The sequence below is a fragment of the Mixophyes fleayi genome, chromosome 8 (genome assembly GCF_038048845.1).
Source record: "Mixophyes fleayi isolate aMixFle1 chromosome 8, aMixFle1.hap1, whole genome shotgun sequence".
Classification (NCBI taxonomy): domain Eukaryota; kingdom Metazoa; phylum Chordata; class Amphibia; order Anura; family Limnodynastidae; genus Mixophyes; species Mixophyes fleayi.
In genome coordinates this window covers 41,915,916-41,932,629 of record NC_134409.1, presented here as the reverse complement: position 1 = coordinate 41,932,629, position 16,714 = coordinate 41,915,916, and the positions used below count along the sequence as shown (strand labels likewise).

General features: G+C 38.2%; 1 protein-coding gene across 1 annotated transcript in view; it reads left to right on the top strand.

Moving 5' to 3' along the window:
- The first annotated feature begins 7,306 nt into the window (after positions 1-7,306).
- LOC142099211 (calcium-activated chloride channel regulator 1-like) overlaps positions 7,307-16,714 on the top strand; it is a 49,518-nt gene continuing 40,110 nt past the window's right edge. The window contains exons 1-4 of the mRNA XM_075182432.1: positions 7,307-7,375; positions 8,587-8,774; positions 14,107-14,247; positions 15,576-15,723. Of these exons, the coding sequence (XP_075038533.1) occupies positions 8,616-8,774; positions 14,107-14,247; positions 15,576-15,723 (448 nt within the window). The 5' untranslated portion in view covers positions 7,307-7,375; positions 8,587-8,615. The remainder of the gene's footprint in view (positions 7,376-8,586; positions 8,775-14,106; positions 14,248-15,575; positions 15,724-16,714) is intronic.

Below are 16,714 nucleotides of genomic sequence, written 5' to 3'. Positions count from 1 at the left end.
AGAGGGTGCTGGAAGGGCCAAAAAATGTTGGAAAAGTTAAGGTGGGGGATGGAGATACTCAAGAAGAGCAAAGAGCAAATCCAATGAGCCCAAGAGAGGTGGAGATGATGGTCAAAGTACTGGACCGGGACGACAACGACATTAAAAAAGGTCAGTAGCACATGTAGTGTACCTGCTTGAAGGACTTTATTTCATTCTAGTGTCACATAAAACAATGTAAACTAATTTGTAACCTAATTTTTTTATGTCAGAACGAAGAATTAACGGTGAGAAGGCCTGTTTAGATACCACTGATACCACTAATGTTACACCTGTTATCAAACAAGAAAAAACTGAAACAGAAAAATATACTAAAGAAGTTCTACACGAAGGTATTTCAGTGAACATGTATAGACAGCTAAATGCTTTGGGCACATACCTGTACCGTTATAATAACCAAAATGGCGCCTGTTTTCCAGAATGTATGGAGGTTAAGCCCGCTATTATTGCGATTTCGCCACAGGGACCAAAATGTCAACTGATCTCGAGCAGTGTGCAAGGTGAGAAAATGAGAGTATTTATGTCGTTGAATATAAATTACAGATATAGAAGTTAAATGGTAAACATTTTTTTATTTCCTTGTATCGTAGATAAAGAAATCAAAGGGAATAGAAACCCATGCGACATCAAGATCTGTTCTGCCACAAACCAGTAGCACCTTTAAAAATACTAAATACTAACAAAAATAATCTGCAGTACTCTGCGCTCTGATTGGTATAGGCGCGCTCACTTTTCATGCGGATCTTTCAGACAGCTGTGTGTGTGAAAATTTCTGTACCTTTTTCCTGCAATAAAAATGTTGCATGAACACTGTGTGGTTTATTCTGGGTACTTCACAATTATAAGTTAATAAAGGTTGATATAACTTTAATAGGTTATAAAGGTTAAAGTTTATAAAGAGTAAATATGAATACATTGTCAACATAGACGCAAAGGGTAATAACACACGTGCTTTATACAAGTGTAATGGTCTGCAGCCAGACAGGTGCAATATACATCGATACAGAACACAAGTCAGTGATGTGCGGATTCCAAACCACGTGGGACTGGGACAGACATCAAAAAATTGACATACACACGCCCCCCAGGTCGAGGAAGTATCGGAGGATTGTCGTCGATCAGTCAAAAGTTTATACACACTACACAGCGGAAACGAGATTGGAACAAAAACATTAAACGGTACGACATACCAAATGAGGCGACAATCGTCCATTTGGGCAGACTTTCGACCATCGTGTCACTGCACACACTGACCCGACTTTTGAACAAGCGGTCGTATGTCGGCTGATTCAGCCGATTATTGGCCGAAAACCGTGTAGTGTGTACCCAGCTTTAGTCCTTCTAATGTTTATTTGACTATTACACTATCAGTACTTTGTTGCAGTTATGACTATTTCCAACCTATCAATTGAATGAGTACTCATCTTGACGAGTCTTTTAAAACCACTCCCTAATAGGTTGACTGCAAAATGTGATATTAAAATTAAGAAATTGACGCACCCCCACAGGATTTTATAAATGTGGAAGTATATATTGTTATACCTGTAAATATATCACCAATAAGGTTTCTACAATTTTTTCCACGTCAGATGATAAAGAATACAAGAGCTGTGGGTTTATAAATTGCAACACAAGTTTTGTCATATACGTTCTGAATTATAGCTTCAATTTATACTATATAGATAGGATAAGCTAAGAGCTAAGCCCCTAAATTGAGAATTACTGAACACAGGAGAAATATCTTGAAAAGGGTATTGAACCATAGTGTCTTGAAACATTATGCTGTAAAACACAATGGAAATCCAGACTGTTTAAAAGTAACTGGAGTAGAACACATCAAATTAACTTTATGTGGGGGAGATCATTACAAAAGACTATGTAAACATGAAAAGTTTTGGATACATAAGTTTAACTATCTACATCCAGACTGATTGAATGAGACCATAGAATTAAATAAAAGCTTCAGCCCAGTGCAATAAAAAGGGTTCTAGAGAAACTAAATCAGAGGAAGCAGATTTTGAAATCAGGGTATGATTCATCAGCCAAGAAGCTGACTGAACTCAACATCGGTGAGTCAATCCACCTTCCTGAAGATCACATAAGCTGTTGGAGACCTGTGTGCAAAAGATTACACCACACTCACATCTTGTGAATGTAGAAGATACCCTTTACATACACAATCATGTGGATCTGCAAGTAAACTCTGCAGGAATATAGTAGACACTGTGCTCCAAGCCTGAGGACGATACAGTCAAATCAGGAAGGTGAAAGACCACATGTCGTCATACCAGAGGGATGTCATAACAAGAACAGGGAACATGCAAGTATTCCGAATAGCATTCCACATACCCCATCAGGGAAGCCTCACTACAGCCCATTATCTATTAGAACTGTATAGACTTCTACCTCACAGAACCCTAATTATTTCCTGAGCGAACATCAGATGTTTATGGATATATACACTTACCTTTCAACTGTGCTACTCTATACTAAAAAGATGTTACAGATGTTGGCCTCATTGTGCAATGTTATTTTATCTTATGTTTTTACTGTACCTTTGACTCGGATGTGATATGATCTTGGTTCTTGCTTAACATGACTGCTGTTAACTAGTATAGCACAAACAAGTGGTAAACATCACAACAGCATTAGAAGAAGAAAAGCTGAAGATTATCTTTAATATATGTGCATGCAGAGCTATAAGAAGACATTTTCGTGCCCTGTGCATGACAGAACACTGGCTGTCCCTGACATCTTGGTAAAAACAACAGCAGATACAGCATACTATGAGGGTGTGTCTAATCCATTAAAAGTGTCATGAGACTCCCCACTCCAGCGTCGTCTCTCATGACTGCAACTCAGAGTGTGGAATTTGAATCTGCTATGTATTTAAACCTCGCTCTGACGCTCATCCAATGTCAGAGCAACTTGTAGGTTTCTGATTCCAGCTGCAGCGTGTCTCTTGTGCTCTCCCTGTGCCTTTACTGATTCCTGTGTACCAGACTTTTTGGTTGGCTCACCATTCCTTACTCTCCAGACTCAATTGTACCATTCTAGGCTTGTCTGCACCTATCCCCGTTATCCAGTGTACCAGTGTGACCTGATTTTGTCTCTTCCTGCTGATTCTGTACTTCGCTGCTAGCCTGTGAACCAAACCCGGCTTGACCAAATCCCGTCTTCTGATTTTGTACCTCGCCTCCAGATTGTGTATCCAGACCCGGTAGTGATTGTGACTACGCTACCTGTCACCTGTTTTTACTGCGTACCATTCTCTATCACCATTCGCAGTGTTACACCTAGGGGCAGACCTGAGAACCACGACCTGCGAGCTCCCATCAGCAAATGCCATCCCACCGGCGGTTCTTGGTGCATACCGAAGAGTTTGTTAGACTCCGCACCTCTGGCCGGCCAGTGTCAATCTAGTTTAGCACGAGGTTCCTGAACCCCATCCATTACAACAAGCTTCTTATTGGTCTTCTAGTCTGCATTAAAGGGTGTGGCTATCGCTGTGTTATGCCACCCTCAACCCATGCTCTTCCCCTTCAAACACATCGGAAATGCAGCAGGCCCTACTATTAGCTGCACACTGCTTCCCCTTTCTGAGAAGAGCAGCATGAAGTGGCACAGTCAAGACAAAGTCCTGACACCTTGGAACAGTTCAGCAAAATCATTATTTAATAAATAGACATATTACCCACCCCATTTACCCTGACATTAAATTAATTGCATTACAATTTAAGAAATATACTGTTTCCCCCAAACACACCAGCCCTGACATTAAATTAATAGCATTCACATTTAATTAATACGGCTATTTACGGCCCAAACAGCACCAATATCAATTCAATAGCATTGAATTTTCCCCCAGTGAGCCCCAACATTAATTTATTAGCCTCCATATTTAATAGAGACTCTACATTGCATTAATAGCTTTCCAACCCTACATTACATTAATACCCCCACCAGTCCCCATTTTATTACTCCCACCAGCACCAAAATATCATTAATACCTTACCAGCGCCCACATAATGTTAATGCCCCTCAAAGACACTCACTTTCTCTCCAGCAAGGATGATGGAGTCTATTATAGGACAAGTCCTTCTTCCACCAGCGCCCCCTGTATTTTAGCACCTGAGTGCACCGTATTGATCCGAGAGAGGAGTGGCTTTGACTGTCATTGTAAGTACCTACTGTGACAGTCAAAATGGCCGTGAGTCACTACTTACTGGGATCTTTGCCCCTTTCAGCTTTGCAAGCTGACATTTTCCATTGCCAATTTAAATTTCCACTTCTATATATACTATATCAACATCAACATTTATTTATATAGCACCAGTGAATTCCTTTACAATTTGGAAACAATACTGGGTAATACAGACAGAGGGGTAAGAAGGCCCTGCTCACAAGCTTACCCTGTTACAATCTATGGGATAATGGGAGTTTGATACATGAGGCAAAGTGCTACTATATGATCCAGTCACACAGCAATGTTTGTCAGGGGTCAGAAAGTTGTTGTCTTATGTGAACTATGTAAAGGGTGGTAATAGGGTTACCTAGTGAGGTTAAGAGGGTGGTTTAGGAATATTATAAGCTTTTGCCTGAAGAGGTGGGTTTTCAAAGAACGCTTGAAAGTTTGAAGACCAGAGGAAAGTCTTATTGTGTGAGGAGGGAATTCCACAGATTGGGTACAATCCAAAAAGTCCTGTAACCGGGAATGGGAGCATGTAATGCTAGTGAATGAGAGGCGCAGGTCTTGTACAGAACGAGTTGGGAGATATCTTGTATCGAGTTGGGAGATATTTTGAGAGAAATGAGGAGATGTATGTTAGTGCAGTTTTGTTGTTGACCTTGCATGTTAGTAGAAGTATTTTAAACTTATTTGGTAAAAAACAGACAACCAATGTAGAGACTGACAGAGTGGCTCAGCAGAGAACAAAAGATTTTCAAGGAAAATCAATATAGCATCTGCATGTAAAATAGATTGTAAGGGTGAGAGTCTGAGTCATGGAAGACCAGTTAGGAGGAAATTGCAATAGTGAATGTGGGAGATGATGAGTGTATGAATTAAAGTTCTTGCAGTGTCTTGTGTGAGATATGTGCACATTGTGGATATGTTTTTTAGAAGTATGCAACAACATGATTTAAATATAGAGTCAATGTGGGGAGCAAAGGATAGTTCTGAGCCAAGGATCACACCTAGGCAGTGAGCTTGTGGAGTGAGGTTTATGGTCATGTTGTCAACAGAAATAGATATGTCAGGTAAGTAACTGTGTTGGTGGGTGGGAATACTATTAACTATGTTTTTGAAAGATTGACTTTGAGTTGGTGAGAGGACATTCAAGATGAAATGGCAGAAAGACATTCAGAAACACAGGACTACACAGATGGTGAGAGATCAGGAGAGGATAGATAAATGTGGATATCGTCCGCATAGAGATAATACTGAAATCCAAAGGAGATTATTAGTTTTTCAAGAGAAGTGGTATAGCTAGAGAACAGCAGAGGACCTGGTACTGAGCCTTGTGGTACTCCAACTGATAATGGAAGCGGAATAGAGGTGGATCCAGAGAAATTAACACTGAAAGAGTGATTAGATAGGTAGAATGTGAGCCAGGATAGGATAGTGTTTTGAAGATCTAGCGATTGTAGCATTTGTAAGAGAAGAAAGTGGCCAACAGTGTCAAATGCAGCAGAGAGATCGAGGAGAATTAGAAGATAGTAATTCCTTTAGTTTTTACAGTGATCAAACCACTGATAACCTTAGTCAATGCAGTCTCTGTGGAGTGTTTATAGAAGTGGTAGATAGCAGTATATGTGAGGAAATCATTAGAGGTACGAGATTTATGTCAGTGACATTCTGCTTTTCTGGGAAACTATGTGAAGATTTTATGTTAGTTTAATGAGCCACGGCTGACATTAAAGTCAACGCGGCGTATGAAGATTCGCTGGAGCCTCTTGATCAAGAGCTCTTGCTAGGATTTGGTGAAAATGAGGTACTGCCATATCAGGGGAGGAGAATGTAAAAATTAGGGAGATAAAGTGTTGGAGATGTGGCAAACTTTTGAAAATCCTTAGGGTTATGATTTCCGTTGGTATGAGGAGCCTTTGTAGAGTTTGACAGCAGAAAGGTTAAAATACTATGGGTGAATGGGTGTACCTGTGATGGGTGATGGGTGTACCTGATAAGGTTATGATCTGAGAAGGGAAAAGGAGTGCTAAGGAAATCAGAAACAGACAAAAAAAAGTCTAGAGAAAACAAGATCAAGACAGTAGAGGATTCTGGCTTACAATCAGTCATTGAATGATTGCTTGAAAGAGAAGGGGGTGTGTGCACTAGGGCAACTGAGATATACGAGCAGCTAGGTGAAAAGGAGTAAACCGGACTCCTATTAGATAGATAGAGAGGGGGGGTTTCACCTTGCGCTCAAGTATTCAATTTCCATCCTCCGCAGCCACGTTCGCTCACCACACTTGCCAATAATCATTGTTTGTATTCGATTTCCATCCTTTGCAGCCACGTTCGCTCACCACACTTGCCAATACTCATTGTTATATTTGAGCGCAAGGCGAAGCCACCCACCTCTCTATTGAATGATTGCTGCTATATGCTGGTTATATGTGGAAACCACTGAACGGAGATATCCGGAGAAGTTTCAGCTTTTTGCTCATACAAGGTTGATTTCTGGTACGTGTTGAATCTGTGTGATTTTTAATAAAACTATTTTTAATGATATTGGAATTGATATTGTATGGAAGCTCCCCCTTATTTTTGAGTGATAGATATAGATATAGATATATAGGAAAAAGCAGATGGCACTCATGGAATGCACAAAGAATTTAGAAGATATTTATTCCATAATGGCAGCAGCTGTTCAAGACCTGTGTGTATATATGCCTTCAGACAGGACACCAAAGTTTGGTGCAAGGCAGCAAGTATATATCAAATGAATATGATTAAGGAAAAGCCAGCACTCACTATATGCAAGAATATCTAAAGCATGTATTCAGCAGTCAGTAAACTGTATGTAAAATAGTTTTCGTCTCAAACATAGATCTTCTCAAAACTTTAAAGCTCACTTTTCATATTTTTGAATATACTAAGTGCTGGCTTTAGCATATATTTTGTATTCAGTATATATATATATATATACACTCACATGCATGTGTGCCAGGTATTACAATTAGAGGCAAAAGCACTATTTGCTGTTGGAATTTCCTACAACTGGGTCACATGATTTACTGGCTTCAACCTCTCTGGTAGTGCTTTCAATATCTGTACACACATTCATTGTATCCTCAGAACACACAAGAGGCATCACCAAACGATCTACTTAAGGTTTGTATTTATTATTATTTCTATATTCATTTTATATATCTATTTATATATATCTATATATGTATTTCCAGTTAGTTCTTGAAAATGTTACATTTGCAGATACAATTTGTGATTCATTTTAGGTTAATAAACGCTTTATGCCTCATTAAGTTAGATTTGGATGCATTTGTGTAATGAGAGCAGGCATAAAAATGTTGTTGCAGAAATATACTTATATGAGTGTGACAAGTCACACGTATACCAATATGCATCCCACTCAAAAACAGTAGTATTTGTGCCAGGCATACATCAAGGGTACAAGTGTGTATACTTACACCTAACAATAGCATAGAGATGCGGATCAGCAGTATTAGTATTAAATGCTAAAGCTGCTTTACTTATGCACAATATAATAATGTCATGAAGTGTCAAATACACAAGAGAGAATAATGTCTCAACAGTTATTGATAAATGCGAAAGCCACATTTTCCACATAAAGGGGCATATTCAATTGTCCGGATTCCCCGTCGCGTTAAAACTACTACCGTTATTACGGTAATAGTTAGCTGGATTTCACGTCGTGGCTCAGGGAGCTGCGAGCTGAAATCCAGCGAGAAAACTACCGTAATAACGTTTTTTACGCGCACTTTTACTGTAATAACGGTAATAGTGCACGGAGCGCGAGATTTTCTGCGTTTCCGCCGACAATTGAATATGCCCCAAAGTGTAATTAAATACAAACACCTCCACATTCTTTGTTTACCCTTTAAAAATTAAATGGGAATCTTCTTTCCTGCAGTAGTCCAAATGGAAATGACAAATAAATAATGTGAATAGACGGTCACAGCTTCATATTATATAGCCGCAAGGCTACTGATTTATGTAGTATCAGTTGTAGAGGTCAATATGCAAATAGCCAATCAGAAACGTTTAATTGTCCTGCTGCTGGTCATCATCATCCACACTACAATAGGCACAGATCTAGATAAGGACACACTTTGGTTCACATGCTCAGTATGGAAATGCGTATTCAGAAAGGAAACGCGTCTTTTAAATCCAGGGGTTGGCTCACCCTTGGTCAAGGTTAATAGTTATCTAAATCTTTATCTTCAGACAAGGTAGTTAACCAGAAGTGAAAAGTAAATAAATAAATTCTTTTGTTCCTTTCTGAAGGTGTGGGAAAAATAAAGATAAGTTGTGATTCTATTTAAACTTTAAATTCTTACACACAGAAGCCGTACACTAAAGAGGCAGCTCAGCAATGAAGTTCCTACATATATTTGCTTTAATTTCTACATTGCAAGTTTCATATTCAGCTATAGAATCAATGGTGCAGTTAAAAGACAATGGATATGAAGATATTGTGATTGCAATAAATCCAAACATACCTGAAAATGCGATGATTATTGAGAAGATAAAAGTAAGTTTGAATTTTTGTCTAATGTAAAGCTTGTATGTATCTAGACCATTTCATGCAAAAAGCCTTCTAACATTGCTAACTGAGAAATGTATGTATTACAATGTATATGTTAATATTGTAGAACATGTTTCAGTTCAGTTTTTTCACTGCTGCTTTTTATGTTTGTTTTGCATATTTTTTCACTACATGGCACATATTTTCTGCTCCGCAACCTATTATAGTACTACAGGGACATGCACAGTTCGAAAAGAACAACTATTTAAATGTTAAGGGACGTCCAAAGTCCACAAATAACATTTAGCTCTGTAAAATATTAACTTTTGAACTTAAATACAGTATTTTACTCTAGTAATAGGCTCCAGTTCTATACAGCATTGGGCAGCAAGCCATTTTTCTTCTCCATGTGACTTTCTTATGTGTCGTTTCACACCTGTAGCCCCCACTGCTGTAGTTCTCCCCAGACCCAACCCTCACTGCCTCCCATCTATATATAAGACATAAGTGGAATAACCTGCTCCATTAGTCAAGTGTGTATCTATTAACTGGAGATATATGTCACATTATATTCACACCCCTGAGAGTATACATGTAAAAGCTCCCAAACCATTGAACTAGACATTTTTTGAAGCTGTGTTTTGCACTGCGTTATTTGAGGCTGTAGTTTTCTGTATTTCTCCATATGGAATTGAATGGGTTAAGATCTGTGCATCTCATGTAGAGTGTTGGTGTTGTATTTTCCTGCCTGATAATGGGGGTGTGGAAGTTCCTTATCTAATACATAACTGCGAGGCACAATTTGATGTGTTTATAAAATACACAAAATACTTTTATTGCAACTCTTGATCATATGGATGATGATAAGATGTTTGTGGATTTCCTAGACAGCAATATTTATTGTCATAATAGATTAAATGCTCAGTAGCTATCAATTTGTGCATAATAGCTGCAATATCACAAGTTCCCGCAAAGTTGATTTTTTGTCTCTGGAAAACAGTTCTTTTGCAGGTTAAAGTGTGTGCTGGTATTTGTTTACTATACAACGAAGTAGTGAGAACCTATACCTTGACACTGTATATAAAAAAAATGGTAACTTACACTTAAAGTGGCTGATGCAGAATGAGAACTACACCAATTTGTTTAGCTTAGCCTACTTAATTAGCTTTGTGCATGCCCAGAAAGCAGATGCACACATATGAGCCTAGCAGAGGCGGAAGTAGCGAGCTGTGGGCCCCGCTGCAAGGAGGGGGGGAGGAGATGGCACCTTCCGCACCAATGGTAGTTCCCACACTGGCGCCTATACATATGTGAAATCTCTGATTTCTCCTGCTTTAACCCCTTAATAAATTAAAAGATAAGCTGTGATGGCCATTCTCTAGATAAAATAGCTGTTTTCTCCAGATTTTTGGGATTTTTTCACAAATAAAAAAAATAGTTTAAAACTTGGGCGTAAGTGTATGTGACATATACCTGGTGCAAACTCGGTGGATATGCTACTAGTGCAGTACTGCACAAACCTTTTCTTTGCATATGCATGCAATTGTTGCTTTTTTTAGAGCACACATAGGGCCTGACTTATTAAGGAAAAAGGTGCATATTAGTTTATTATTTTGCACATAAGTTAAATACTGGCTATTTTTTCATGTAGCACACAAATACTTGATAGCATTATTTTTACATTGAAATTTAAAATTGATCTAAGACATGATCTAGCCCAACAATAAATCTGTCCCAACATTTTATATTTACCTCCCCCTCCAATGCAACATGGTTTTGCCAAGGTGTAAAATGACTCCTTTTGTTTGCTTTACTTTCCTTAATGAATCAGATACATAGTCATACACACAAACATGATCACTCAGAGATCGGCGCATCAGTGTAAGAAGCAAACTACAGGAGTTCCGGAGGCCATCACAAAACAGCAACCTCATCAAAGTTTAAACCTCTGCTGCATCAGTCTATTCGGTTTATTTAACAATGTTGGGTGATATGGAAGATTTTGTACCTCTGCTTATCCCACGATAGAAAATCTTTAATAGTTCAATTTAACACTATTATTAAAATACAAATGGACTTTCTCAAGGACGCTTGCTGGTTTGCTTACAATAAAAACTGCCGGATTTTCTAAAGGCCAAACCACCAGTTAAACAACTGAAAGCCACAGTTTAACAAAGCACCATTTTAGAAATTGCCATCATTATTTTAATATGATCAAAATCCAAACAGCCAGATTTACTAAGCTGCTGCTTGACACACCGTCATGAGAACAGCCAGAAAAGCAGCCAGAAAAATGAGGTGTTTGTGAGACGAGATTGCTCCGACTGCATGCTGTTCAAGCTCTCCTGCCATTCAGAACATAATAAGAGACGCCAATGACATATAAATTATGGAGGCAATCATTATTTATTGATTAAAGGGCAACATTATTTATAATTTACAATACAATAATATTGCTACCTTAATATAATGCACATTAAAATTTGTCCCCATTAGTTAGTTATAAATTAATTTTGCCCCTTAATCAATAAATAATGATTGCTCTCATAATTCATAAGTCAGTGGTGCATCCTCTTATGTTCCGAATGACCAGAAAGCTCAAACAGCAATCAGAAGCAGGTATAAAAAAACCTGTCTTTTTCTGGCAGATTTGGTGACAGTTTTGACCAATCATTTAATATTCCAGCCTGAAACCGCTCTACAGGAAATGCGGCAGTTTGGTGATGTTAAGTACAGTTTTACTAAATTTACTACCCTAAGCTTCCCTAGGGATGTACGTCACTCACAGATCCAGTCATCACCATGGAAACATTGAGAGACCATTACGCAACAGACAGCATGGGTCGGACCAAATAAACAGCATGGGACGACATAAGGAAAGTGTGTATAGTGTAAAAGTTTGGCTCTGCAACCACAATGCTTTTTATTTTCTGCTAGACCAACATTTCTATTTTAACAAACTCCAGATGGTCTTTCGCATACTTGCCAACTCTCCCGCATTGTCCGGGAGACTCCCGCATTTTGCGAGAGTCTCCCGGATGAGTGTGGCAATCTCCCTGATAGGAAGGGGGAAAAATTTAGTTTAAACGCCGCGATTCACCCGGAATCGCGGCGTTTAGCCCCGCCCCCACTGTAAAATGACGCGATTTGCGTCATTCCGTCACGGGGGCGGGGCCAAAATGACGCGATTTCGCAGCCCCGCCCCCTGCACGCCCACGTCCCAGCCGGCATCTCCCGGAAGAAAAAAAAAAAATGTTGGCAAGTATGGTCTTTCCCCAAAAGTGCTATAAATCACTACTACCAGCTATAATTAAAATTGTAATCTGTAGCCAGGAGTGATATATATAAGACTGCGAGAGAGACATTTGGACAAAAGAGAGACACTGACTTTGAGTCAGAATAAAGTTGTAATTAGTAAACATGAAAATCTTGTGCTGTATGTAGAACTAGAAGAGAGACACTTCGGTGAGTAACATAATTAGCCAAAATATACCAACTCCACAGGGTAAAAAACCTCTATACATTACATAACTATCTTTTGTAAATATCTCATATTTAATTTGAAGTGAGAATAACGCTTAATATTCACTAATATTCACTAATATGCACTGTGCTTTAAATATTTATTTAATTAAGTTTTTAAACCATTTAAAGCTGACACACATAAGAGGAAGCACAGGCTTTCACTACTGTTTCTATGTAGTGGGTTAGAAGACTGGTTGGATACTAGGGAAGTGAACTATGTTTGCTTGGTAAGTGATAGGAGCATGTTGTAAGATCAAATGATGAATTTATAGTGGAGGAAATCCCCTTGGAGTGACATTTCCTCCAGTTGCCCTCAGCAATACAAGAGGACTTTTGCTCCACGGCGCTACTGTGTCATTTACTATCAGGTTCCACACATTTTGATGATTTATATTAGAAAGAATAAAAATAAAGAGGGAAGTATGGCACAGAGCCGAGCTAATGTGCAGCTACCTCTAACTACCATATGATTTGTCATGAGCAAATACCATATTTTTGGGGAAGCCTTTTACTTCCTCGTACCTACTGAATTGCAACTTATATAGGGCTATACTGGGTTTTTTGTTTTGCCATATAAACTATTGATTAGCCTAATACATTTATGTGCATCATACAGATAGGGAACATATGCATTTGTTAAGCTAATTTGAAAAATAACACCTATAGGATCCATATTACTTCCCAGTAGTGACACATTTAAGTATGTCAACTTTCCCAGAGTTTTGAATATATTATTTATCACAGGGGTGTAGTTAAGCTTACACAGTTCTTGTAGTGAAGGCAACATATTTACTCACAAATATTTAAGCTTTTGATTGGACAATCTAAAGCAATATACTATCTGTGAAGATTTAGTGGTATTATCTATTCCTATTAAGGCAGCACGGTGGCACAGCATTTAACATTGCTGCCTTAAAGCACTGGAGTTATGAGTTTGATTCCAACCAGGGCCCTATTTGTGTGGAGTTTGTAGGTTCCTCTGTTTGTGTGAGTTTTCTCTGGGTGTTCTGGTTTCCTCCCACAGTACAAAAACATTCCGGTTGGTTAATGTGTGTGTGTGTGTGTGTGTGTGTGTGTGTGTGTGGTCATTCACATCAACCTTCCTGACTTGCTAACAAGTCTATATAATTGATATTTCCCATTATTAGTATGTTTAATCCCTATTTCTAAGCCAATATCAAATTGAGTTTATTGGCAATACCCTCTATTTCCAGCCAGGTTAAAGCATGGTCCAATAAACTTATTGGTGCAATGTTAATTTTTTGTTTATTGTTCTGTACTGTTTCACCCTGTATAGTCTACTGTTTGTACTGTGTACGGCGCTGCGGAAATCTTGTGGCGCCTAACAAATAAATGATAATAATAATAATAATAATTTTGTTTATTGTTGTTGCCAAAGTGGCAAACATCAGAAAATAGTCAATTCGAGTATTATGGGCCGCAAAGATACAAGTGATTTTGTGGCACAATTGCGTCCAACTCTGCATCATCCCCGGGGTGTTCTATGTTCAGCTTGTTGTGGTGTTCTGGTAGCTCTGTCATCACTTACCATCTGAATGATAACAGACCTCTTATGGAATGCATGCAGCCTTGATGTCGGGTGTCCTTATATTCTAATAGTCCTTAATTGGTCCCAATTAGACAATGAAGTAGTTTTTATATGACATAAGTATATTTTGTATTAATTTTCCTTCTTAAAATCTGCAAGAGTGCATTATCAAATTAGCAATATGTACATTCAAAGTATATATATTAACACACTTGTGTATTGTGCACTGCTATACTAAATGTGTGTACTTTTTTATACTGACAGGAAATGGTGACTGATGCATCTATCTATATGTTTCAAGCCTCAAAACAAAGACTTTTCATTAGAAGTATAAAAGTTTTAATTCCCAACACTTGGTCAAGCAGCAATGAGTACAAAAGGCCAAAAAGGGAGTCCTATGATAAGGTACTGTAATGTACTAACAGTGATTTTTAATCCGCTTTCCAGATAATAATGGACACCTCAGTGTGTAATCAGTGACAGTGTCACTTACCTATTCACGCATCTCAGATGCTCCACTCCCATTGGTCTGTCTTCTGAACATCTTTAGTCACATGTGCAGCGTAAGATACCATACATTTTATCATCTCAGCCAACTAGACTTAGCTCATGAACATGACATTATCAGTGTCTATTTTAAATAATAGACCCTACTCGATTTGTCCCCCTGATTTTCCTCCAACCAGCGCTAGACTGGCTGACTGGGGAAGGGGGTGACATGTTTTTTTAAATTACTATTTATTCATTTGTAACACTGTATACTGCCAGCGGCTCTAATTTGTTGTATAGCCGCTGGGGCCACAGGCATTACTGATTAAATGTCGGCATTGCGACTGTTTGCATTTGACTGTCGGAAATCACAATGTCAGTATTTTATCAGTGTCGGCCAAATTGAAATACCGGCATTTTCATGTCAGCAGGATAAATGTCAGTATTCTTCCATCGGAAATATGACTACCACAGGATTATATTATATCAATATTGCTTCCATTGATTACATTCTACCAACATTGTTTCCAATAATTGTATAATACAAGCACTGCCTCAACCGATTATCGGGCCAATCACATGAAAAACTACAGTTCGGCCCGATATCGCATTTGTGTGTATGCTCCAACGATTAACGATTATCGTTCCAAAGCACATGGCATCGTTTGATTTTTAAAACTTGCACCGAAAATCTCATTCAGCGATGGAATGATGTTGTTCCAATTCAGTATTTTATCAGTGTCAGCCAAATTGAAATACCAGCATTTTCATGTCAGCAGGCTAATGTCAATATTCTTCCATCGGAAATATGACTACCACCGGATTATATTATAGCAATATTGCCTCCATTGATTACATTCTACCAACATTGTTCCCAATAATTGTATAATACAAGCACTGCCTCAATTGATTATTCTATACCAGGATTTCTTCCATTGATTAAATCATACCAATAATGTCCCATTGATTGTATCATACTATATAATTCAATTATTTCAGCATTGTCCTCATTGATTATAAGCGGCTTCCTCCCTATACCAATACTGTGTTCCTTAGCCAGTTATTGGGCTGTATACAGTAATGCAGAATGAAGAACATGGAGAATATAAAGTCTTGCACATGCAGTTACTTCTAATGTATTCTACTTGCTTTTGATGCGCGATGAATCAATGTCAGTGTTCTAACATCCAAACATCCAACTTCATGGTCAAATAAATACTCCATATATCCTTCTTTTTTCATAGGCTGATGTTATCATAGCTGACCCTTTTATTTACGGAGATTATCCATACACCTTACAATACGGTGGTTGTGGGGTGAAAGGAAAATATATACATCTTACACCCAATTTCATCCTGAACGACAAAGTGCTTCAAATATATGGACCACGAGGTAAGATGATTACATATTTTGTGGTTTCTCAAGTGTAAAAAGATTATTGTGCTTTTTTTCTACATTTTGCCCCTAAAGTTTTTAAGAGCTATCACAATTTTCTGAACATGGATTTGGTTGTATTGTTTTACTATGCACTTTTCTTGATTTTTAATTGTAAGTTTTTACTATCAGTTTTACTTTCACCTGAGATTTTCAAATTGATGCAAAATTGACCTGATTAAATTTGGCTTTGAGTCCTATGAATAATCTTTAATTTAAACTATATACTGTACATTCATGGGATCTCTTTTCCATAAAATTGTTATCCATAAAATTCAGAATCCCAGAGTGCAAATAATTGCTGCTGTTGCAGTAATATTGTCATACACACAGATATGATCACTGGGAGACTGGTGCTGATAGATAAGGCTGGGCACACACTACAGGATTTTCAGCCGATTATCGGGCAATCACATGAAAAACAACCTTTCGTCTCCATATTGCATTTGTGTGTATGCTCCAACGATTTACGATTATCGTTCCAAAGCACATCGCATGATGTCATCACAGTCATCATCATCCTCATCACAGATGTCTAGATCAATTACATTGTCTTTTTAGAAAAGTAGATAAACCAAGTACATAACCGTTATGAAGTATGTGTGACACATTGGAGAGGGACAACAGCAACACATTAGAGAGGGCAGCAGCAACGACACATTGGAGGGGGACAGCAGTGGCAGTATCAGAGTTCATTAGAGGGACAGCGGCAGCATCAGTAGACATTTAACAGAAGATGATAGACCAAGGTCACAATGTAAAATGCTGGAAAATGGAATTGTTCTTGGGCCCAACCATATGGGTGGGATACATATATATACGTGATCAACATTTATATGGTGGACACCCTAATATAGACAGGGTTGTAAATTTGACAATAATGACATTGACAGTATTATTAGGTTGACAATTGAAATGTAGACAGTATTATTAGGTTGATAATAATATC